Source organism: Oncorhynchus masou, chromosome 24 (assembly GCF_036934945.1).
Source record: "Oncorhynchus masou masou isolate Uvic2021 chromosome 24, UVic_Omas_1.1, whole genome shotgun sequence".
Taxonomy (NCBI): Eukaryota; Metazoa; Chordata; class Actinopteri; order Salmoniformes; family Salmonidae; genus Oncorhynchus; species Oncorhynchus masou.
In genome coordinates this window covers 38,692,818-38,716,528 of record NC_088235.1, presented here as the reverse complement: position 1 = coordinate 38,716,528, position 23,711 = coordinate 38,692,818, and the positions used below count along the sequence as shown (strand labels likewise).

General features: G+C 44.6%; 1 protein-coding gene across 4 annotated transcripts in view; it reads left to right on the top strand.

The window, feature by feature from the left end:
* dst (dystonin) overlaps nucleotides 1-23,711 on the top strand; it is a 182,712-nt gene that overhangs the window by 125,537 nt on the left and 33,464 nt on the right. For all 4 annotated transcript variants that reach the window (XR_010451380.1, XM_064933862.1, XM_064933863.1 and 1 more), the window contains 18 exons: nucleotides 168-1,636; nucleotides 11,524-11,685; nucleotides 11,913-12,083; nucleotides 12,413-12,582; nucleotides 14,382-14,541; nucleotides 14,778-15,104; nucleotides 15,319-15,403; nucleotides 15,499-15,740; nucleotides 16,052-16,258; nucleotides 16,950-17,069; nucleotides 18,210-18,317; nucleotides 18,568-18,786; nucleotides 19,003-19,206; nucleotides 19,854-20,085; nucleotides 20,686-20,912; nucleotides 21,248-21,370; nucleotides 21,645-21,746; nucleotides 22,807-22,908. Coding sequence is in view for 3 of the 4 variants with exons in the window: in XM_064933862.1 (XP_064789934.1) it covers nucleotides 168-1,636; nucleotides 11,524-11,685; nucleotides 11,913-12,083; nucleotides 12,413-12,582; nucleotides 14,382-14,541; nucleotides 14,778-15,104; nucleotides 15,319-15,403; nucleotides 15,499-15,740; nucleotides 16,052-16,258; nucleotides 16,950-17,069; nucleotides 18,210-18,317; nucleotides 18,568-18,786; nucleotides 19,003-19,206; nucleotides 19,854-20,085; nucleotides 20,686-20,912; nucleotides 21,248-21,370; nucleotides 21,645-21,746; nucleotides 22,807-22,908 (4,430 nt within the window). In the remaining variant the exon portion in view is untranslated. The remainder of the gene's footprint in view (nucleotides 1-167; nucleotides 1,637-11,523; nucleotides 11,686-11,912; nucleotides 12,084-12,412; nucleotides 12,583-14,381; nucleotides 14,542-14,777; nucleotides 15,105-15,318; nucleotides 15,404-15,498; nucleotides 15,741-16,051; nucleotides 16,259-16,949; nucleotides 17,070-18,209; nucleotides 18,318-18,567; nucleotides 18,787-19,002; nucleotides 19,207-19,853; nucleotides 20,086-20,685; nucleotides 20,913-21,247; nucleotides 21,371-21,644; nucleotides 21,747-22,806; nucleotides 22,909-23,711) is intronic.

Below are 23,711 nucleotides of genomic sequence, written 5' to 3'. Positions count from 1 at the left end.
TTTTTTCTCTTTAATGAGAAGCTTCAGGCTGTACTGTGGTTTAATGTCTGAAACTTTGACAGCCATTGAAGTAGTTTCATGATGAGGTAGACATTGTCATTCTGAATGATAAATGTATGCTTTGTTCCTCTGCCTCTTAATAACATAATGTACATGCTCTTTTTTAGTGAAGCGGATCCAGCAGCTGAACTCAGCCTTCGCAAGCTCCCAGCAGTTCCACCAGACCTCCAAAGACTTCCAGGGGTGGATGAATGAGACGCTCCAGGAGCAGTCTAAATCCCAGGCAGTCTCAGCCCAGGTGGAGAACCTTCAGCAAAGCCTGAAAGAGCACAGTGCCCTGCAGAAGGCCCTCAGTGAACATAAGGAACCATACAGCACCATTGTCAGGGAGGGGGAGACCCTACTCCAGAACACAGATGGGGCAGAGAAGGTGGCGCTGCAGGGCCAGCTGGCCACATTGCGTTCCAACTGGGAAGACGTGAAGAAGAGCTCATCCGAGCGCCAGGATAAGCTCCAGGGGGCGCTGCAGAGGGCCCAGAAGTATCACGAGCATGCCGAGAAGCTCCAGTCCTGGGTCCAGGAGAGTGAGGTCAGGGAGGGTAACGTCAGGCTCAGCGTGGACCCAGCGGAGGTGGAGAGCTCGATCTCCCAGCTGAAGGCCATCCAGAAGGACGTGGACAAACACAGAGGCCTGGTGGCGCAGCTGAACACTGCAGCCGAAAGCCTCCTGGAGGTGGCCAATGCAGACACAGAGGCCGTCAGGGAGGAGAAGGCGGCCATTGGGCAGAGCGTGGACCGGGTCACAGAGAGGGTCCAGAACAAGAGGGATTCTCTGGACAAGATCTCACAGAGGCTGAAGGAGTTCAACGACACCCACAAAGAAGCCAAGGGCCAGCTGGCAGGGGCTAAGAAGCAGCTAGATGCCCACACATCACTGGGGGTCCAGGCCTACAGCAACAAGAACCTGATCAGCATGAAGGCCCAGCAGAAGAGCCTGGATGGGGTCAACACACAGCTGGAGCACCTGAAGAGCCTTGCCCAGGGCCTCGTGGCCGACGTCCCCGAAGCTGACGGGGTGACAGACCTCCTCCTTCAGGCCGACAGCCTGGAGAAAGAGTACGGCTCCCTCAGCAAGGATGTAGGGAAGACTTGCTCCACCTTGGAGGGCAAGCTGCAGGGCATCGGGCAGTTCCAGACCAACATCCGCGAGATGTTCACCCGCTTCGCAGACTTAGATGATGAGCTTGACAGCATGGCTCCTGTGGGCCGCGAACTGGCCACTCTGAATGAGCAGCAGGGCGACATCAAGGTCTTTGTGGAGAAACTGCAGGAGCTGATGGCAGACACGGCTCGAGGAGAGGACAGATGTAAGAAGATGCTGGAAACTGAGGCCTCCCCAGATCTTCTGGGGCTGAAGAGAGATCTGGATGTTCTGAGTAAGCAGTGTGGCAAGCTGATGGACAGAGCCAAAGGGAGAGAGGAAGAGGTGGGGAGTACACTCACCCGTCTGAATGAGCTTTACTCCAAGCTACAGCAGTTCACTAACAAACTGGGTGGGGCTGAGGTCAAGGAGGAGGGTCAAGGGTCAGTTGGCATGGAGACGGATGTCATCAACCAACAGTTGGAAGCTTTCAAGGTAAGATTACATTTAGTTAACATTTTACAGTAAAGTAAATGTAATGGAAAGGCTGATACTGTATTATCAAGCTTGGTTGCCACCACTAATGGTGATTAATTGTGGTTTTGAATGTCTTACGCATTGGCTACATTATGGTATCATATTATTTCAGCTCATGCTTTACTATTGTACTCTAGCAGTATCACTTCCACCAGCCACATCACTCAACTGGATGACATTACCCTGCCAGAAAGATATCATCCTTACATACAGTACTACCCTAAAATAACCATTAGTAAGACGTATAACACCTGGAGTAACATAGGATCATAAGTGTCTGTTTGAGCTACACCTACACCAAAATATTATTTTGATTTACTGAACTCGCTACAACAAAACATTCCATTACTGGGTCATTTGGTTGCAACAGTTTAAAAACATACAGCAAGTTCAAGTAACATATTAAATAAAAGTACTTTAAAACCAGATAAACAGTAAAGACACAAAGCATCAATAAACAAAGTGCAAAGTGCAGTAGAAAACCATTAGAACATTTCAGTTTCACCCACAATCTACTGATCTACTGTTCAAGTTTCCACGGAAATCTCTGGAAATAAATCCACATCACTATCTTAATTCATTAAGTTCCTATGGGGATTTTGCATGATGCTTTTTTGCTGCATTAACCCCAGTGTTATTATAAGTTAAACAACAGGGCTCTCTTTTGGGCCTGGTGGCCACATGCGTGACCCTCCTCTGGGGAATACTGTTTCAGTATGTTGCTGAGCATCTGGTCCAGACAAAAGAGCTCTGACCTGCTCAGATGCCATTGTGGTGGGTGGGTGACGGGTGACCCAGGAACCAGCTAAGAACCAGCGGGGTGTCCTATGTTGCACTGGCCTGGGGTAACGAGCATTACCCAGCCTGACTCCTGCTCCCCTCTCCCTCTCCTCCACTTTAAGAATGAGTGTGGGGCCTCCCGAGTGGTGCAGAGGTCTAAGGCACTGCATCACAGTGCTAGAGGCGTCACTACAGATCCAGGTTCAATGTGTAGTAGCCAGCCGCGACCAGGAGACCCATGAGCCGGTGCACAATTGGTCCAGCGTGGTCTGGGTTAGGGGAGGGTTTGGCCGGCTGGGATGTCCTTGTCCTATCGCACTTTAGCGACTCCTTGTGGCAGCCGGGCGCATGCACGCTGACTTCGGTCGCCAGCTGTACGGTGTTTCCTCTGACACATTGGTGTGGCTGGCTTCTGGGTTAAGCCGGCAGTGTGTCAAGAAGCAGTGCGGCTTGGCAGGGTCGTGTTTCGCCTCTCCCAAGTTCGTATGGGATTTGCAGCGATGGGACAAGACTGTAACTGCAATTGGATTCCATGAAATTGGGTAGAAAAAGGGGTTAAAAGTACAAAAAATATATATATATATATATAATAATAAACAAAAATGGGCGTGGCCTTACCTGGTCAGTGGTAACTCACTCGTTGGCATGAAAGATGGCATGAAAGAGTGAACACGTGCTTTGTTTCATTATTCAGCTCTACCAGCTAATTCACTGGTGTTTGAGCATCTGCTCTTCCTCTTTAGAAAGAGCTGACTAAAAGTCTTAAAGTTTGTGTTAGCCTGTCTGTGGATGGTTTTAGATGCTCCTCGTTGGTGTGCATGACTTTGCTGTATAAGCCTACCTGAACTTGAACTTTCCCCTGTAGAATTTAAGAGTATACAGGGAATTGCTTTTCTAGCTGTGGGACATTTTGAGGTGGTGGTTACTATATGTCATACCGTTGCTGTTAACAATAAAGGCATCTAGTAGTAAATGCTTACGATGTATTGGGAATATCTGGATTCTACAGAAATGGAAAGGGAGCCAGAATAGTAACCACTAGCCAGAAACCATATTCCTGCAGTGAAATATTCACTCCCCAACATATACTGAACTCTATAGACTCCTTCTCCAACCAACACATTTACCACTACTAGGAGTTTTTAATCATTCAACATTTATTGTTTTTTGTATTTACAGAGTTTTTCTCCCTTCAGTCAAGTTTCCTTTGATGTTAGCTTGTATGCATAAAAACGTCTTTATGCTCTCTATGAAATAAAACAACAGTTATTTTATAAAATACTATCTTAATACGAAAGATATGAGAGAATATAAATGAAACACTAACAACAGCATTATTGTGCCATAATATTATCAAGGCTTTTGTTGGTATATCAGTGGTGGATGAAACATGACTTAATGTGGGATAAAAAGCATTCTAAAAGCCTGTAAATGTTGTTAGAGTTGATGGAAGGGGATTAACTCTTCAGATTTGGGGAAAGAAAAAAAAGTTATTTATTGTCTGAAAGCATCATATCAAAACATTACTTTTAACCAAATGTTTCATACTACAGCATTACACATCTATTTGAAAATATAGGCCAAAGGAATTTGTTAAATTTTGTTTTGATGTTTTTTTTATTTAATCACAAGTACATTCACAAACATCAGCCTTTAGATAAATATCTTAAAATGTTATATCAAAATATAGGTCTCGTAGAACTGCAGTCAATGTTCTGAATGGTAGCTGGAATTATAATAATATATAATGTCATTTTGTGCCAGTTAACCCATTTTAAACATTGTGTTTTTGAGCTACAGACGTCTGGGCTGTTCCATTGGATTCGTCTATTTCATCTGTAGATACCAACCATGAGACTGTGTGGTTAACAGGGACTGAGCTAGTGCAGGGTTTGAGAGACAAGGGTGGATCCCCAAGGTGCCCGGGTCTGTAGAATCTAAATGGTTTGAGCTACACGCTATTAAAATCTATCTATGAGAAGTTGAGACTCTCACGAAAACACACATGTAACATGTTTTGCTCTATGACACTCACAAGCTACACAAATGTCGTTCTTCTACATAGAAAATCATAGGATATCCCGGGACATAGTGTCTATAATACTGTAATACATTCACATAGATTCTGTCACAAACTCCACACAGTTGTCACTGACTAGTTGGATATTCATTTCCTGGTGAGCAAACAATTTCTGTACTCACAGCATTCATATAAATAAAACAAAACAATTTTGTGATATCAAATTGTGATCTTGTCTCATCGCTACAACTCCCCAACGCGCTCGGGAAGGGCGAAGGTTGAGTCATGCATCCTCTGAAACATGACCTGCCAAAACGCGCTTCTTAACACCCGCCCACTTAACCCAGAAGCCAGCTGTACCAATGTGTCAGAAGAAACACTGTTCAACTGACGACCGAAGTCAGCCTGCAGGCCAAGTAAATCCCCTCTGGCCAAACCCTCCCCTAACCCGGATAACGCTGGGACGATGCTGGGACAATTGTATGGGACTCCCAGTCACAGCCTGGGATTGAAACCGGGTCTTTAGTGATGCCTCAAGCACTGCGATGCAGTGCCTTAGACCACTACGCCTGTCACACTCTGACCATTATTTGTTTCTATGTTTTGTTTGGTCAGGGTGTGATATGAGTGGGCATTCTATGTTGCATGTCTAGTTAGTCTGTTTCAATGTGTGTTGGCCTGATATGGTTCTCAATCAGTGGCAGGTGTTTGTTGTTGTCTCTGATTGGGAACCATATTTAGGTAGCCTGTTTTGTATTGTGGTTCATGGGTTATTGTTGTTGCATGTTAGCACAGTCTTTTGATAGCAGTCACGGTCGTCTTGTTAGTTAGTTTGTTTGTTAGTCTACTTCGTGTTTTTTCGTCCTTTATTCAAAATCATGCTTCAATACGACAATCGTGACAACGCCACTCGGGAGGCCCCGTATAAATACATTTTTATCAGGTTTTTGCTTTGGCAAACCATATTTTTTGTTGTTGACATTTATCAATAAAACTCATTAATGCAACTGTTAATGTCAAATTGTTTGTGTTCTACGTGTAGCCTTGGTTCTCCTGAAAAGAAAATGGTAAAACACTTCATTGCGAGGCTAAATATAAGAGCTGGACATGCAGATAAATGAAAAGCCATTTTAGCTGGGGTCTGATAGGGTTTTTTAAGAGGGTTTGATTGGTAACCATGAACCATCCTATAATATTGACTACTACCAGCTGTTGCTGAGCAACGTGTTCCCTGCTGGTTGTGCTCACCTTATCACCCTCACATTGTTCCATCTCTAAGTCTCGTTGGGTAGGCCTGCACACAGACACGTCAGCTGCTAGCGGAAAATCACCATTGTACTCATTCAGGCCGCTAGCTACTCTCTCTGAGAAAAGTTCCCTGAAAATAAGGAATCCCAAAAAGAACCCGACTTAATTCCATTACAGCACAAGGTATTCCCTAATTGGTGTCTAAAAACCTGTTTTGATGCTCGGAAACCTGTGGACACAGACCGAGACCGAACGTAATGGGATGTCTGCAGTGTGAATAGGGGTTTCATGTGGTCTATAATAATCCTGCTTGGTTTATTCGTAGATCTGGTACTTGGTCTATTTTGGGGTTTCATTGGCAGCTGTTGTGAAAGAAATAAACATTAAAAGGCAGCAATAAGTGAACTCATTTTGTTGCGTTACCATTTTAGGTCACGGTTTGTAAGAGCCTCCCCTCCGAGTCCAGTGTTTCACTCTTATTGTTGTTGTAGTTAGGGGATCTGGAAGGTTTGCAGGGAAGGATGTGGTGTATGTAGTCCTTCGTGATAGTTAGTGTGAGCTCAGCTCAGTGACAAAACCTGCTGGGGGTTGGGGAGGTGGGATGTGTTGGGGCGTATTTTTAAGGTGTCTACTCAGACATTACATCAGTGTCTCCTATGAACCTAAAAGGAATTTCTCTCTCATTAATCATAGCTATTCCTCTCACTGAAGTTGATGAGGGGAAAAGGGCCGTTGGGGAGACCCCATCGTGTAGCCCAGCTTGCTCACATACCCCAATGATGATACACTCAAATCAGATCACTCTCCCCAATGTGGAACATGACACCAGAAATGTTGGTAACATATGGTTTTTGCTAGGATTGGCAGATCACTTTTCATGGTGACACATTGCATTTTTCCTTTGTGTTTTGGGATTGTGATTCACCTAAGACACCTAAGAGATTCATTTGTTCCTGTATGCACTAGGAGTGCAATTGTACACAATCAAGAGAAGCTTTTGAATTTGTCTCATTGAATTCTTTGTCTAGTCCTTTATAATGGTTTTCATTTCATTCACACCCATTGTTGGGAGTGACTGATGAGTAGTTCTGTTGAAAGGGATTTTTCTGCAGATGATGTCACAAAGAAATGTGGCCCTTCTGCAACCTTTGGTCTGAATAGCCTGTCCTTGTGAATAACTTTACTCACATGCAATGTAATAAGAGTTATGTGTAAGTGCTCTATAAGTTCCGAGGGAGATATTTGAGTCATTTTGATTGGTTAAGGTGTATCCTATGTTGGTTGGAATGGGCATTGGTGAAGTCGCTCTCTTTATAAATCAATCTCATGATGACACATTTTTCTAATTCGGAGATCAAAACCCCCAATTTACTAAAATTACATTCCTAATGCCAAACCAGTTAGTGTGGGCCAGGATAACGGAAACAGCCTTGGTGCAGAAAAAGGAGGACGAAAAGAGGAACACTTTTCCCTCCCTTAATTCAACGCCTGGATTTTGTCAAAATGATGTGGGATTCAGCTGCTGAATATCCTTTCTCTAAACCCAACAGATCTATTTAACCGCTTATTTATCTCTGCCAGACCTCCTCCTTTTTCCTCCTCTCATTGTGGAAAGGGGTCGTGGTGGTGGAAGGAGTTGGGATGGTTCAACTCCTTTCTGTTGTCAGCCTTCTGTGCTGCACACCAAATCAATTCCTCTCATTATCCCTCTCTCTCATTCCTCATTTCTTTTCTCACACGACCCGGGGCACTCGCCATAAAAAAGACACACCATGCCATGGATTTGGCAGAGCTGTGGGTGTTAAATTACCTGGGACCTGTGCCTCCCTCAGCATTCCAGAGTAATTAAGAATATCTGCAGGGTCCACAGCAACCATCCACAGGAAAACAACAGAGAAGGAACAGAAAAAAGGGAAAACATAGGGATCTATTTCAGCCCAGCGTGATGTCACCAGAGTGGGAGCTGCCGCTGCCTGTTGGTCTGGTGTGATTAAATGTTTTCTTCCTTCAGAGGAGGAAAGCTAGTTGCTTGTTGTGTGTTCCCCCCATCCTTTCCCATCCCCTCAGTCAGAGAGAGAGAGAGAGTGAGAGTGATGGTGCCAGGACACAGAAGATGACTAAGAAGTTAAGTCATATGGACTGTGGAGATAGAAGGGGAGAATTAGAGAGAAAAAAGGGTCAAGCGTCCGACCAATCAACATGTGCCGGAGCAGCCCTCTGTGGCAGATGTTGCCTGAATAATGAGCTAGCGGGGGCGGGGCCTGCAGCCTCTCTGCCAGGAGGGTGTCTGTCTGTCATTGCAGGGCGAACCACCAGAGAGGCAGGGCAGGCATTTTTGTTTATCCAGGAGCACCGGCTCTTCTCGCCCTTTGTTTTCATAGAGCCCTGTGGATTTGTATCAGGATATGCCACTTTGCACTGAAGCTCTCCCACAGCCTACATGGATACCAGCGGGATTTAAGGGATAAAATAACCACTTTTAAGGGAGAACAATTCTAATGACGTTTTGACAATGGGGAGGACAGCACCAAGTAGGGAATTCTTTGAGGATAGGTGACTCAATGAACGGATTGGACGGTTCCAGATACTGATTGCACAGCCGGTGCACTTTCTGAGTGAGGGTGATATGTTGCTTTAGTGTTATTGAGGTCCATTTTTTTACTGTTTGGATTATGACGATTATTAGGTCTGTTTTATATATTCTGAATTTGTCTAAGTAATTGCACCAATTATTGGGAATTGTTCATTTATTTATTTTATAAGAACTTGGTTTTGATATAGCAAATTAAGTAAATTAAAAAAGTGAATATTGAACATGCACTTTTAGTAGTATTTTTTGGCTTGTTGCTTTAGCAGCAAATATTTGCACTGAAACAACATATACTGTACCTTAGACCACATTAGTATTATTTTATTATCTCTGAGTCAGTGCAGTTAGATTTAAGATGGGGAAACCTCTTAGCAGACCAGACTGCCTCCGCCAGAACCCCTCCTGTGTGGGAAAAGGGGAGGAGGAGGACCTAAACATTGATGACTGCTATGTTCCCCAGAGATCCATCTATGACACTGTCCGTCTCAATGAGCAGATTGATTGTGGCTCAAAGGGTAGCCTGGCTTCCAGGCACTTCACTGGCACGCTACCCTACGCACACCGCACCCTGGACATGAGCAACCTGTGTGGCAACGGAGTCCTCACCTCCTCCAGCGCCTTTGAGCTCCGCACTCGCGAGGCAGCTAGACTGGAGTGTGCTGTCTTTGATGGCCTGAAACTGAATGGTGACATCATCAGGGGAGCGGGAACGGTACTCCCTAAGACTCGTCTGGGGCAGGGAGGGGAGAAGAAGGAGCGCCCGCACCATCGGAGATCCTGGAGGACATTCGCTCCCACCAACATAGGGGAGTACGCCAGTCGCAGTGGCACCCTCTGTTCAGACGGACTGGATAGGTCGAGCCATGGTTTTACCCGTGGCAGGAGGGGACGGAGTGTCACCAACTCCCTGACATCAGAGGAGGACTCAGGCCTGTGCAGCCCCACCGCAGAGAGGGAGCGCCGCTCCCACCGGGCCTCCAGGAAACCACGCCCAGGCACCAGGAGCCTCTCCTCCTCCGAGGCCATGCACGTGTCTGGGGAGATAAAACCAAGCTGCTCCCACAGCTCAGGGCAGGAGGAGTTCCCCTTCTCCCCAGTCAGGGACAACATACCCAGGGAACTGTACAGCCCAGGGCAGAGCACCAACCCTGTACAGGAGTCCCCGGAGGGGAATGACACCTGTGTGACAGACTTGAGTGAAACAGTGTTGACCATCACTAATGGGGAATACAGGGACTCCACAGGCAGGTGCTCCTCAAGATCAAACAGTCGGGATTCGACTGGCAGGAGGTCCTCGAGATCAGCCAGTAGGGTTCGAAATGGTGTCTCCAGGACGCTAACGAGCTATGATGAGCTCCCCACCGCCGAGCTGCTAGAGGACATGTCCTCCCAGTCAGACTGTGAGTTGGTCAGCGTGGTTGTCACACAGCCGGAGCCCTATGTGAGTTCTGGGCCGCGGCCAGAGTGTAGACAAAATATGGGTGTTAAACCGTTTGACTTGCAACACCACGGAGCTATAGAACAGCGGGAATACAGCATGGAGGACCTGGAGGACTTCCTGCTGTCAGTGGAAAGGGAGGCCTGCTTGGCCAATGGCAGTGAGCCACGGTCGTACCAAGAAATAGGGGACGACGAGATCGAGAGCCTGTTAACTGCTATAGCCGCATGCTCCGAAATTGACCTCATGGGCTTCTCCTCCCCCCAGGTACCCCAAAATAGTCTCCTCCAACTCCAGCATTGCAGGGTGGATTCTACCTTCAACTGGGCCAAATAAATACGGCACTTTTGATTAGTGTTTCCTGGGATGCTAGTCTTGTTTATCAGATTACATTAGGTCTGAATTGGGTTTAGTACGCCAGCCTGGCCTGTGAGTCCGTCTGGTGTGATGCTGCACAGCTGTGCTCCAACTAATTGCCGTGCTTTCCTTTCTAGAAGCTGCAGTGCTGACCAGTCAGAAAGAGGTTGTTGTTATGCCAGCTCTGTGGCCTAGGCCAGCAGCCTGTCTATACAATCACTCTTCAGGGACTGGCGAAACATGTTGTAATGCTCAGCTGCATTTTTGAAACATTATTGTTAATTGTAGACAGTCAAACTGCATAGCTGATAATCCATTTTGACTCTCTTTGTTTTGTTTTATGGGTAATGCATGGCTCACAAATAACCAACACATGTCAATGAACTGACGCATGTTTATCAGAAGGGCAAACAGAGATATCTGACATGTTTTAAATATCTTGCCAATGGCTGGATTTGTGTAAACAATCGGAATGTCTTATCTTTCTTAATACACATTTGAAAATGTAAAAGTATGGCATGAATCAAGGACTTTATTCAGTCCAATTTGAATAACACCCTTGGACAACACAATGAAAGCAACGTCTCGTTCCCGAGAGCTCTCTTAAAACGTAGGGTAGGAATATTTCTTTAAAAGCAACATCAAACATCTCTTGTTTTGTCTTTATTGAAGTCTTGCCCTTATGAACCTCTGACATCATCTGTCTTATTGAGAGAAATAATGATCTCTCATCCGGTCTGCGTCTGATAATACCCAGTGTATTGTATTATCTCTCATCCGGTCTGCGTCTGATAATACCCAGTGTATTGTATTATCTCTCATCCGGTCTGCGTCTGATAATACCCAGTGTATTGTATTATCTCTCATCCGGTCTGCGTCTGATAATACCCAGTGTATTGTATTATCTCTCATCCGGTCTGCGTCTGATAATACCCAGTGTATTGTATTATCTCTCATCCGGTCTGCGTCTGATAATACCCAGTGTATTGTATTATCTCTCATCCGGTCTGCGTCTGATAATACCCAGTGTATTGTATTATCTCTCATCCGGTCTGCGTCTGATAATACCCAGTGTATTGTATTATCTCTCATCCGGTCTGCGTCTGATAATACCCAGTGTATTGTATTATCTCTCATCCGGTCTGCGTCTGATAATACCCAGTGTATTGTATTATCTCTCATCCGGTCTGCGTCTGATAATACCCAGTGTATTGTATTATCTCTCATCCGGTCTGCGTCTGATAATACCCAGTGTATTGTATTATCTCTCATCCGGTCTGCGTCTGATAATACCCAGTGTATTGTATTATCTCTCATCCGGTCTGCGTCTGATAATACCCAGTGTATTGTATTATCTCTCATCCGGTCTGCGTCTGATAATACCCAGTGTATTGTATTATCTCTGGCCACAGGTATTCCAGAAAGAGGAGGTTGATCCACTACAGACCCAGTTGCAAGACATCAACTGGTTGGGCCAGGGCTTGATCCAGAACGCCGCAAAAGGTACCAGCACCAAGGGCCTTGAACATGACCTGGAGGATGGCAACACTCGATGGAACACACTCAACAAAAAGGTTAGCCTGTCTCTGGGTTATTAATCTACTTCACACTCTAGCCTTATTGCTTTTTACATGAAAGAGGTCAAACTTTAGACACGTTTGATGAATAATACTCCCATGTGGTTCTTGCTTAATGTTTTTATAGCTATAATTAGTTACTGAGACTGAGTTTTACTTGGCCGTAATACTTACCGCCAATATCGTAATACATGTGATGCCTACATTTAAATGGTCTTCCATAGATTGCTGAGCGGTCAGCGCAGCTGCACGAGGCTCTATTGCATTGTGGGAGGTTCCAGGATGCTCTGGAGTCCCTGCTCAGCTGGCTGACGGACACGGAGGAGCTGGTGTCCAATCAGAAACCTCCCTCTGCTGAGTTCAAAGTCGTCAAGGCACAAATCCAGGAGCAGATAGTAAGCCAAAAGTGAACTGATTACACACTTACAACATCAGTAGCTGCTAATTTACACATACATTAAAACCTATTCAGAGAGTCCATGTAGGCTTTACTGATTCAGCCATTTATCATTTTTATTGGCGTCCATTGTGGAGCATTATTTGGGGCTATCCTAAAGATTCTGTTGAATGAAACTTTATAATACCATGGCATTGTACTCCTTTCTGATTGGCTTGAAGGTCATTCTAGAGCGTGGATCATTTCCCTATAATGCACTGTAAGCAATAATTGTGCTCGGCGCATGTTGAACCTCGTAACTTCTTCACCTTTATTTGTCCTGGACAGCTCCTCCAGAGGCTGCTCGATGACCGTAGGCCTACGGTGGAGCTGATTAAGAAGGAAGGAGGGAAGGTTGTGGACCTGGGAGCAGAGTTTGTGGAAAAGGAGAAGGTGGGGAAGGAGATTGAGTGCCTGGGGCAGAGGTGGGACGCTTTGCTGAAGAAGGCTGAGAACAGGTCTGTCTGCACAACCAACACTTCCCTGAGAGATGTATGTAAGCAAAGTGTTTGCAAATGAAATGAATATTATAGTTCTGATTCATTGTGGAAAATCTGCTGATTGGACTTTTGCTATGGAAATGCCATCCCTTTCCTCAGTCGTAGCCCTTTGCACTCGTACCGGTATACAGGTTGAAAATGGCAGATGTGGGCACTGATAAGCACCTAAATTGGAACGCAGTGGCTGTACAGTAACGTGCTATAATCAGGGTTTCCCAAACTTGGTCCTGGCCCTCCTAACACCACACAGCTGATTCAAATGACCAACTCCTCATCAAGCTTTCATTATTTGAAGCAGCTGTGTAGTGCTCGGGCAAAAACCAAAATGTGTACCCAGGGAGGGGCCCCAGGACCAAGTTTGGGAAACCTTGCTATTAATGACGTCAGAGCTCAGGCTCTGCGCTTCACAGCGCTGTATGGGTTTTGACTGACAGACGTTTAGAACTTAAGCACAGCACGCGACAAGAAGTTGCTCCCATCCCTCCCGCTAATTGGGCAACTTCTGCACATTTTTTGTTTTCTGAGTGAGGGAAATGTAAATTAAGAGGACTTGATGTGTTTTGAAAGATGAGACGTTGACGAATATAATAAATACAGCTTTGACGTCATACAAGCCAAACACCTGTGAGTCCAAATGTGCACTTTGCATTTCCATATCATAAAACTCATGTCATATACAGTACAGTGTTTGAAATACAGTTACAGGACATGACATCATACTGGGTAGTTCTGAATTGCCTATTCTGAAGAAAGTTTGCAGTGGATTCACAAACCTGAATTGCACGCACGAGTCCTTTTTATGCGCACCAAAATTACAATTTGTTTCTCTGAATTGCCCCGTGAAAGCCGTACGCTGTAAGATCATATTTTATAGCTTAGCTAGTCATGTTGTCTATAGAACAAGCTTTGAAATTATGCCCACCTGACCCCGATTGCAATTTATAATGGGCTGTTTTTGGATTGCGTAAACAACAACAGTAATTGTGTGATGGGGGGAAGCAGGCCTTATAGGTGAAGACTCTTCTTTGAGTCATAAAAGTTCATTGAAATTACTTAGGAACTGTGCACACTTTGGAGAGGTTCTCGTCCACTTGAAGACACCAGCAGGTCCTCTCACTCAAACCCAAGTATTTTTTTGTCTTATGTTGCACCTACCCCACATTTTCCAGGAATATTCCTATCATGTTACTAAATGTATCCAGGGTAGTTTCTGATGTCGTTATCAACAAATGCTGCGAAAAGTACAGTAAATGTAAAATGCACATAAAATCAACATTGTAATGTTTGGATTCAGTATTGTGTCAGATGAACTGGTGTGTCCTCACCTTTAGCCTCATCATTCCCCCATCATCTCCAAACTCTTCCCTTTCAATCGCTACCATGCTTATGCATATGTCTTTCATATTTCTTCTGGAAGAAACATTTTAATTTAAACCTATCAATATAGTCCAATTCTACCACGTGTAAAGGGTTCATGTAAAGGGTTGGACGATACAGCCAAATGAGGTGTTGCGTTCTGGATAAGTTCCCTAAAGACAGAATTAATTGACCCTCCCCCGCCATCCATAAGTGACAGTTGTTAGGTATAATTATTCAATTGTGTTATCTGGAGACTGGGCGCCAGAGGTCTTTGAGGAGACAATTATCTTGGCACCCAGTATCTTGGCATCCAGGCCAGACTTTAGTTGAGGGAGTAAACCTGTCTCATTATTCATCTGTCCCTCTTCTGTTCTCTCTTGGCATGCTGGGTAATGTAGGCACAAACAGCTGAAGAGCATTCTAGTTGTGGCTCAGCAGTTCCATGAGACACTGGAGCCTCTGTCTGAGTGGCTCTCTGCCACAGAGAAACGCTTGGCCAAATCTGAACCCATCGGCACACAGACTACCAAGCTGGAAGTGCAAATCTCCCAGCACAAGGTAAGAGACTTCATGTTTCAGTCATTGATGTTACTTCAGTCGCCCATCCTTTGTTTTCGGTTTCTCATGATTTGTTGTGCTGCCCTGTTTTATCATCATTTGCATTGAGTTGATGTTTGTCATTTTAAGTTTCTTATTGGTTCAGTATTCATCCCTCCCCCCCCAACTGTGTTTGTGTGTGTGTGTTTTGTTTATCCCCCTGGTGTGTGTTCCATGTGTGGTGGTGATGTGGTCAGGCCTTAGAGGAGGAGATAAAAGGTCACAGTAAAGACCTGGTTCAGTCCATCAGCCTGGGTCAGATGCTCAAGCCGGTTAGCTCAGTGGACGATAAGGAGCTGGTGCAGTCTAAGCTGGACTCCACCCAAGCCAGTTACATAGAGCTGCAGGAGCGCTGTAGGAAGAAGGCTGAGATGCTGCAGCAGGCTCTGGCCAATGCCCAGCTCTTTGGAGAGGACGAGGTGGCCCTCATGAACTGGCTCAACGAAGTGCACACTACGCTGAGCGAAGTGTCTGTCAAAGACTACAAGAAGGACGTTCTTGAAAAGCAGTGTGCAGAACAACTGGTACTACTACCATCACACTCCTCCTCAGGCCTAACATGAATTCATCCTTTATCTCTTTACATTGTTTTTAAGTAATTTTAAGTTACATCTAACTACTTTGTTACTTTCAGTTTCGTGTTAAGTTTAGTTTGTGTGAAAAAAATCTAATTCTTTCTTGGTTCCCAATGCTGTTTAAGTCAGATGAGTTGTTGCTAATGTTTTGTGTCTTGTCCAGGCCCTACATGAAGACATTGAGTTGAGAAAGCAGAATGTTGATCAAGCCATTTCCAATGGATTGGAGCTGCTGAAACAAACAACAGGTGAGACGATATGTTGAACACTACACTTATAATTTGAATGAAAACACTTCAGAATGATTCATCTGAATTAATGTATCTTCTTTTACCTTCTGTAGGTGATGAGGTGGTTGTCATCCAAGGCAAGTTGGACGGGATAAAGACGAGATACGCTGAGATCAACTCCATGAGTGGTAACGTGTCTAAGACACTGGACCAGGCCCTGACCCTGGCCTCCAAGCTTCAGCACATCCACGAAGACCTCAGCTCGTGGCTGGTGAATGTCGAGGCTGAGCTCACCGCCTTCGCTGCTCAGGAGCCTGTAGGAGAGCAGCTCATCCAGGCACAAGACAGGCAGAAGGTAATGATAGGCCTGTTTTGTTTTACACTTTGTTGGGGGAAGCAGTTAACATTAAGTTATTAGGTTTCTGTATATGTATTGCTTGGGTTTTGTTTTGTGGGGATGTCAGATATGTGGACTTGCCATATGACCTCTGTTAGTTTTAATCTGTCATTTGGTATTACGGTATTCCAAGCAAAATGGTATTATTTGGAATATTCTGTAACATCAGGATAGAATTACGACAGCCATATTACATAACTTTTAAACACAGTGCATGGAGAGATAGATTGGTGCTCACTGCTCACCGTACGGCCCTTTGTGTTACCCAGGTATTGCTGAAAGAAGCCATGGATCACAAGCCCCAGGTGGACAAACTGAACGAGGTGAGCAGCTCTCTGCTGGAGCTGGTCCCTTGGAGGGCCCGGGAAGGCCTGGACAAGCTGGTGACAGAGGACAACGACCGATACAAGGCCGCGAGTGACACCATCACACAGCATGTGGAGCAGATCAACGCCGCCATACTGAAATCACAGCAGGTATAGTAAAACCACCACTCATTACAGTAGGCCACTGTAAACAGAGGAACAGACATAACATACTAAATGGGAACACAGCCATTCAAATGAGTTTAGCAACAAAGGGAACCGCTGACCAGAATGCTAATTTCTGTTCTGGGTGATTGGGGCTATTATAGTCTTAATCCCATCTGCTTTCAGCACTAAATCCTCCCTTGTTTAGCCTCTTTTTGGCCTCTAGGGAGCTTTGTTTTCTGTCATTATTGTTCATTAAACACTGGGAACTGTTATAGAAGATGATTACATTTGCATCTTATTATTTGCTCATTAAAAAATGTATTGTAGTGCAGACACCTAAGAAAGTAGGGTATAATGTTGCATGGTCGTCAATGAATTGTCAAACTCATGACTGGATTTTACGTCCCAAAAACAGATATTCTTTTATTTATTTTTATATATATTAAGATAAAATAAAGCAACATTTCATTATTATAATTCAGCAGGGGAACTTTCTGCTTACAGGCATGAACAACAATAGAATTGAAATCTACCAGGACTGCCTGTATTAGTTCTTCACAATTTATGCTCCCCCTTGAGGCATACCCACATTGGGAACAGGAAGTTGCCCCGCTGTGTATAATAACATCATATTGCTCAATCTACCTTTAATTAGGCCTATTGTACCATTCATGATGGGATGTTTTCTGTGCAGTTTGAACAAGCAGCTGACAATTTGCTGGCCTGGCTTACTGAAGCAGAGAGGAAGATGTTGTCATTGGGGGAGATCAGGCTGGAACAGGACCAGACCACAGCACAGCTCCAGGCCCAGAAGGTCAGTCTGTCTGTCATGTACCTGTACTGTGTATCTGTATATATGCCTGTAGAGACATTAGCCGCCACCACCACCAACTACTGTTCCATCGATGTGGATAGGGGGGTGTTCCCTCTGCTGTTTCCTGAAGTCCACAATCATCTCCTTAGTTTTGTTGACGTTGAGTGTGAGGTTATTGTCCTGACACCACACTCCGAGGGCCCTCGCCTCCTCCCTGTAGGCCGTCTCGTCGTTGTTGGTAATCAAGCCTACCACTGTTGTGTCGTCCGCAAACTTGATGATTGAGTTGGAGGCGTGCGTTGCCGCGCAGTCGTGGGTGAACAGGGAGTACAGGAGAGGGCTCAGAACGCACCCTTGTGGGGCCCCAGTGTTGAGGATCAGCGGGGTGGAGATGTTGTTGCCTACCCTCACCACCTGGGGGCGGCACATCAGGAAGTCCAGTACCCAGTTGCACAGGGCGGGGTCGAGACCCAGGGTCTCGAGCTTGATGACGAGCTTGGAGGGTACTATGGTGTTAAATGCCGAGCTGTAGTCGATGAACAGCAGTCTCACATAGGTATTCCTCTTGTCCAGATGGGTTAGGGCAGTGTGCAGTGTGGTTGAGATTGCGTCGTCTGTGGACCTATTTGGGCGGTAAGCAAATTGGAGTGGGTCTAGGGTGTCAGGTAGGGTGGAGGTGATATGGTCCTTGACTAGTCTCTCAAAGCACTTCATGACGACGGAAGTGAGTGCTACGGGGCGGTAGTCGTTTAGCTCAGTTACCTTAGCTTTCTTGGGAACAGGAACAATGGTGGCCCTCTTGAAGCATGTGGGAACAGCAGACTGGTATAGGGATTGATTCAATATGTCCTTAAACACACCAGCCAGCTGGTCTGCGCATGCTCTGAAGGCGTGGCTGGGGATGCCGTCTGGGCCTGCAGCCTTGCGAGGGTTAACACGTTTAAATGTTTTACTCACCTCGGCTGCAGTGAAGGAGAGACCGCATGTTTCCGATGCAGGCCGTGTCAGTGGCACTGTGTTGTCCTCAAAGCGGGCAAAAAAGTTATTTAGTCTGCCTGGGAGCAAAACAATGATGTGTGCTGCAGCTGTGTGTTCACTGTGTGTAAGTTACCATTCAAACATCCTCCTCTGATTGACCAGGGCTTCTCCATGGACATCATGAGACACAAGGATGCTGTGGATGACATTGTGAAAACAGGCCAGGCCATCATGAACAGCAAGGATGAGGATGAAAAGCAAGCCTTGAAGGTAAAAAAGTCCTAGAATGGAATGAAGTCCTAACATCCATCTGTTGTTGGTAGAATACCTCCAGAGTAACCTTGTGCATCCATGAACGTAGCATATGGGCCTTTGATAGAGATTTCTGTCAGAAACCCTGAGGAAGGCAGGTTGCCGTCTAAATGATAAATGAATTGCACCAACATGTGCAGCTGCCTTGCTTTTTTTTCTAAGAAGCATACATCAACATCAAGTTCTTTTATGTTCTGTTTTTTTGCAGGTCAAGATCCAAGCCCTTCTGGAGAAGTACGGTGTGGTAAGTCAGCTGAACTCGGAGCGCTGCCTGCAGCTGGAGCGAGCCCAGTCTCTGGCCAGCCAGTTCTGGGAGACTTACGAGGAGCTGTGGCCCTGGCTCCAGGAGACCCGCACCAGCTTCAGCCAGCTCCCACTGCTGGCCATTGAGTACGAAGCTCTCCGACAGCAACAGGAGGAGCTCAGGGTGAGCCCAGCTTAAAGTCTATTAGCTAGTTGTCTCTGTGCCAATGGATTTTCTAAAATTGTTTGTGAAATCAGGGGTGAGTTTCACACTAAGATCATCTTAACACCACTGAAGGAAATAAACAAAGGATCATTAGAGTGTTACAAAGCTTTAGGGAAAATCCTAACACAGTGTATTTGTGTTTCTCTAACTGACAATGTCATATATCCACCACAGCAAATGCGAGAGCTGATTGCAGAGCACAAGCCCCACATCGACAAGATGAACAAGACTGGTCCCCAGCTTCTAGAGCTGAGTCCTGTGGAGGGGATCCCCATCAAGGAGAAGTACACAGCCACAGACCTGCTGTACGCCCAGCTCAAGGCTGATGTCAAACAGAGGGCTGCCACATTGGATGAGGCCATCTCCAAATCCACACAGGTAACATACTTTCACTTATTTTATTTTGTTTTTATATATCCTTTGTTTATACAGGTAAAAATCTCTATGGACGCACAAGTATGTGAGTTTGACATTGGTCTTAAGATGGCTTATGTTGAGGATAAAAGGATGTTTTTAAAAGTTTTTGCGATGGGATTGTTTGATGACCTGCCAAAATAATGACATCGCTCTAATGAAATCTGAAGCTGAAACAGAATTATAAAAGTCCTTAGAGGGAAAGGAAACATTATTCATATCCTTCCTTTGAAAACAGGACAAAAATACCAATGGTAGCAGCAGGGCACGTCTGGTTCAGAGAGAATGGATTTCACCTGCAGAGTCAGTTGGGTTCAACAGGGTTGCATCTCTATATTAAAGTAGACAATGGCCCTGTTGTTCTAGGTTGATTGATTTTGACTTTGAAAATAAACGAGGGTTAGTTGTTTGGAAGTCCTTCCAGGAGCATGTAATGAGCATTGATGTAGTAGATTGCTTGTTCTAGTGGCTAATTGATTGAGTCTCTTAACCCTTATTATTTCACTAAATAAAAGTGCTTTGGATAAATACTTAAGTACTTAATTTGATAATTATATGTAGAATGTTTAGACCCACACAGCCAGTTTGACCATGTTCCTCTCTCCCCCTAGTTCCATGACAAGATCGAGCCCATGCTGGAGTCCCTGGAGCGGATTGCTGAGCGCCTGCGTCAGCCTCCCTCCATTTCTGTGGAGGTGGAGAAGATCAGGGAGCAGATCACAGAGAACAAGGCTGTGTCCGTGGACCTGGAGAAACTGCAGCCTTCCTACGACACGCTCAAGCAGCGTGGAGAGGAGATGATTGCTCGCTCCGCGGGTGCTGACAAGGACATATCTGCTAAAGGTAACATCTATTGTTTCCCCTGTACCTATCATTGTGGGAAATGCTTGTTAGCACTGCTAGTTTTGGAGATGTTTGGGAAGACTGTACAGCACATGACTGTAGCCACACACTACTACAGGTCAACCCATTGTTTACTCTCTTCAGCTGTTGTTGAAGTGTATGGTTTGGATGGCTAGCTTGGCTGCTACATCAGCTGCCAATCAAAAGCAGCTGAAGTTCTCTCTCTAGCCAAATAAAAGAGTTGGCTGAAGACCTCGTCTCGTACTGCCAGACAACACACCATATTACAGTGCCAGGGGCACAACTTTCACTGGGGATGGGGACATGTCCTCCCACATCCTGAAATTGCATTTTTGTCCACCCTCCCCCCAATTTTATAATTGGAATGTGATACAAAACAAGGCAACGGTGTGCTTTAGGACCATGCGAACTCCTCCGAGTGGTCGGGTAGGCTGTTTGGAGTGTTTATCCGAGTGGATAATAAAACAAAATAATTATTATTATTACGTTCCCCCCATTGCTAAAACCAAAGTTGCGCCCCTGTACAGAATGGTTAGAAGACCTAAATAAATAAGACTATTACTTCTCTGTGTTTCCAAGCTGTGCAAGACAAGCTGGACCAGATGGTGTTCACCTGGAATGAGATCCATGCCCTGATGGAGGAGAGGGAGGCCAAGCTGCTGGATGTAATGGACCTGGCAGACAAGTTCTGGTGTGACCACTGTGCCCTCATCGTTACCATCAAGGACACCCAGGACCTGCTGAGGGAGCTGGAGGAGCCTGGAGTCGACCCCTCTGTGGTGAAACAGCAGCAGGAATCTCTGGAGGTAAAAGAGCATCAAAACATGTTCACTTTAAGGTGCTTCTTTACCTGCATTGCTTGCTGTTTGGGGTTTTAGGCTGGGTTTCTGTACAACACTTTGTGACATCAGCTAATCTAACAAGGGCTTTATAAATACATTTGATTTGATTTGAATTAGGAGCATTAAAGTGTACCATTTATTTTTGTCTTGCTATGTTAAATACAGTTCCTTACATTTATGTAACATGTAACCACTGGAGCTGCTTAAACAAGATACCATTACCAATGTAATCTATATACAGTTTGATGTGATAGTAGGTTAATGTACTTTTCGGGACTGATAGTTGTTTTTTCTCCCAGAGCTTCAAGGAGGAGATTGACGGGCTTCAGGAGGAGCTTGATGTGGTGCGGAACTTGGGGGCGGAGCTTATGGCTGCCTGTGGCGAACCAGATAAGCCAGTCATAAAGAAGAGTATTGATGAGGTAATCATTGACATCAGAACATCACCTTTAAATAAGAAGAAACAATTGACTTTGCTCAAGGACTCAAAAAAATGCAAACTAAATGACAGATACCTTAGTACTTGTACTAATGTACTTGTTATTGACTTACATGAGGATATATGTAATGCTGGGAAACCATATATCTAATTTAATCATGATTTCTTTATTTGTATTTGTATATAGAGTCGTATTTGTATCCAACAGCTGTGCATGGATCCTATTCCCTGACCTTTGTTGTTGTTGTTTTCCCCAGGTGAACTCGGCATGGGAGACTCTGAACAAGTCATGGAAGGAGAGAGTGGACAGACTGGATGAGGCCATGCAGGCTGCTGTACAGTTCCAGGATGGCCTGCAGGTACGTTACTGTTCATTATGATTTAGCTGCTATGCTTTGTCATACACCAGGACCTGTTCAGTAGGGAACACAATGGGAAAATGTTTTGCAACAGAAATTAAAATCTTATTGCTCAAGATCAGATAAAACGTTATCTCCCATTCCTTGCCTACTGAACACTGCCTTGCTGTCATTGAATACACTGACTAACACTAAGCAGCTAGCGGTTTGGACTCTTAGGAGATGAATACCATTGTTAGTATGTAATGCGAAACTTCTGAGCAGTTTGAGGTTTCATTACTCAATGAATTCAGAAGTTTCACTGTGCCTCCTTTTATTTATTTTTTATTTTACCTTTATTTAACTAGGCAAGTCAGTTAAGAACAAATTCTTATTTTCAATGATGGCCATTACTCATAGGAAAGAGAAAGTCCACCCCATTACTCAAGACATGTTCACGTGTTACTTAATGTTGATTGAAGTGTCAGTGGTTTCGTGTTATTCAAAGGCCCTATCAATGGACCTATTCATTAAGAAATGTTATTGTGTTATTTTTAATCAGTGTTTGCCGTCTAATGTTGCCACTTAGCATCGTCGTTCACACCTCAGACAGAATCAAGGGACAGAGTTTACAATGACTTTGAGCAATTTACCAGGCACAGCTAGATCAAAGTAAATTGTCATGTAACAGGCAGTGTTGCTATATTTTGGTATCCTTCATTTATGTGTTTTCTTTATAGTGTTTGTAAGTTGTTGTTTTCTTTATATGGGTTGTGATTGTTTGTAGTGGAGTATGTGTCTAATTTAATGAAGTGGTTTCATAAGGCTTAGATCTAGTCTGTTGGTTATAAATGTACTACCCATTCACAACCATCCTAGACTTGAGTGACGAAGTTAAGGTCCGTCCACCTCTATGTCACCATGTGCTAATAACTCTTTTTCATTGACAGTGTTGGTTTTCCATGACAATAATTGGTTGTTTAAGTGAAATATTCATGATAATGAATGTGAAATCTGAGCTGTTTTAAAGCTAGCATTGTATTCTCCCAGTGACAATGGTGCCCACTCCCTCTATCTACAGGGTATGTTTGACTGGGTGGATATCGTGGAGCACAAACTGGATTCTATGTCACCTGTGGGTACAGACCTAGACACTGTCAAGCAGCAGATTGAAGAACTCAAGGTATTGTGTTCCTGTATTATATAGAATGCATTAGCTAGATGTATGAGCAATCTTAGACCAAACCATTGATCTATTTCCACATGTATCTGATTGAAACATCATGAAGAACTTTGAATTGCTCGCCCCCAAGTTATTGTGTTGATTTATTCCATGTCAACATTACAGAGCAGACAACATCTGTTTTTATGCTGTGAATGTTCAGTTCATGCCCAGCCCTTATTGGACGACAGTGTAGGAACACTGCAGGAGTGTCATTAATACTCCAGAGAGCAATGCAATAGGCTTCTGTCCTTTGATCTACAACAAGACAAAGCTATCGTGTCTCTCAAAAGGAATAGTTAATGGAGGTGGTTTTAGGCACATCCACATTTGTACAGGAGCTGAACAAATAGAAAAAAGTAATGTCACTCAATGTTTGCTATTCCCATCAGTGGAGGCTGTTGAGGGGACTAAGGCTCATAATAATGGCTGGAAAGGCGCAAATGGAATTAAACACATGGAAACCATGTGTTTGCAGTATTTGAAACCATTCCACCTACTCCGCACTAGCTATTACCACGAGCCCGTCCTCCCCAATTAATTAAGGTGCCACCAACCTGTGATTCCCATGCTCCCAGTAAGTGATCTTTTAATAAAGCTTTTGACCTTTATCAATGGTAGTTATGCTGAACAAAAATATAAATGCAACATGCAGCAATTTAAAAGATTTTACTGAGTTACAGTTCATAAGGAAATCAGTCAATTGAAATAAATAAATTAGGCCCTAATCAATGGATTTCACATGACTGGGCAGGGATGGGCCT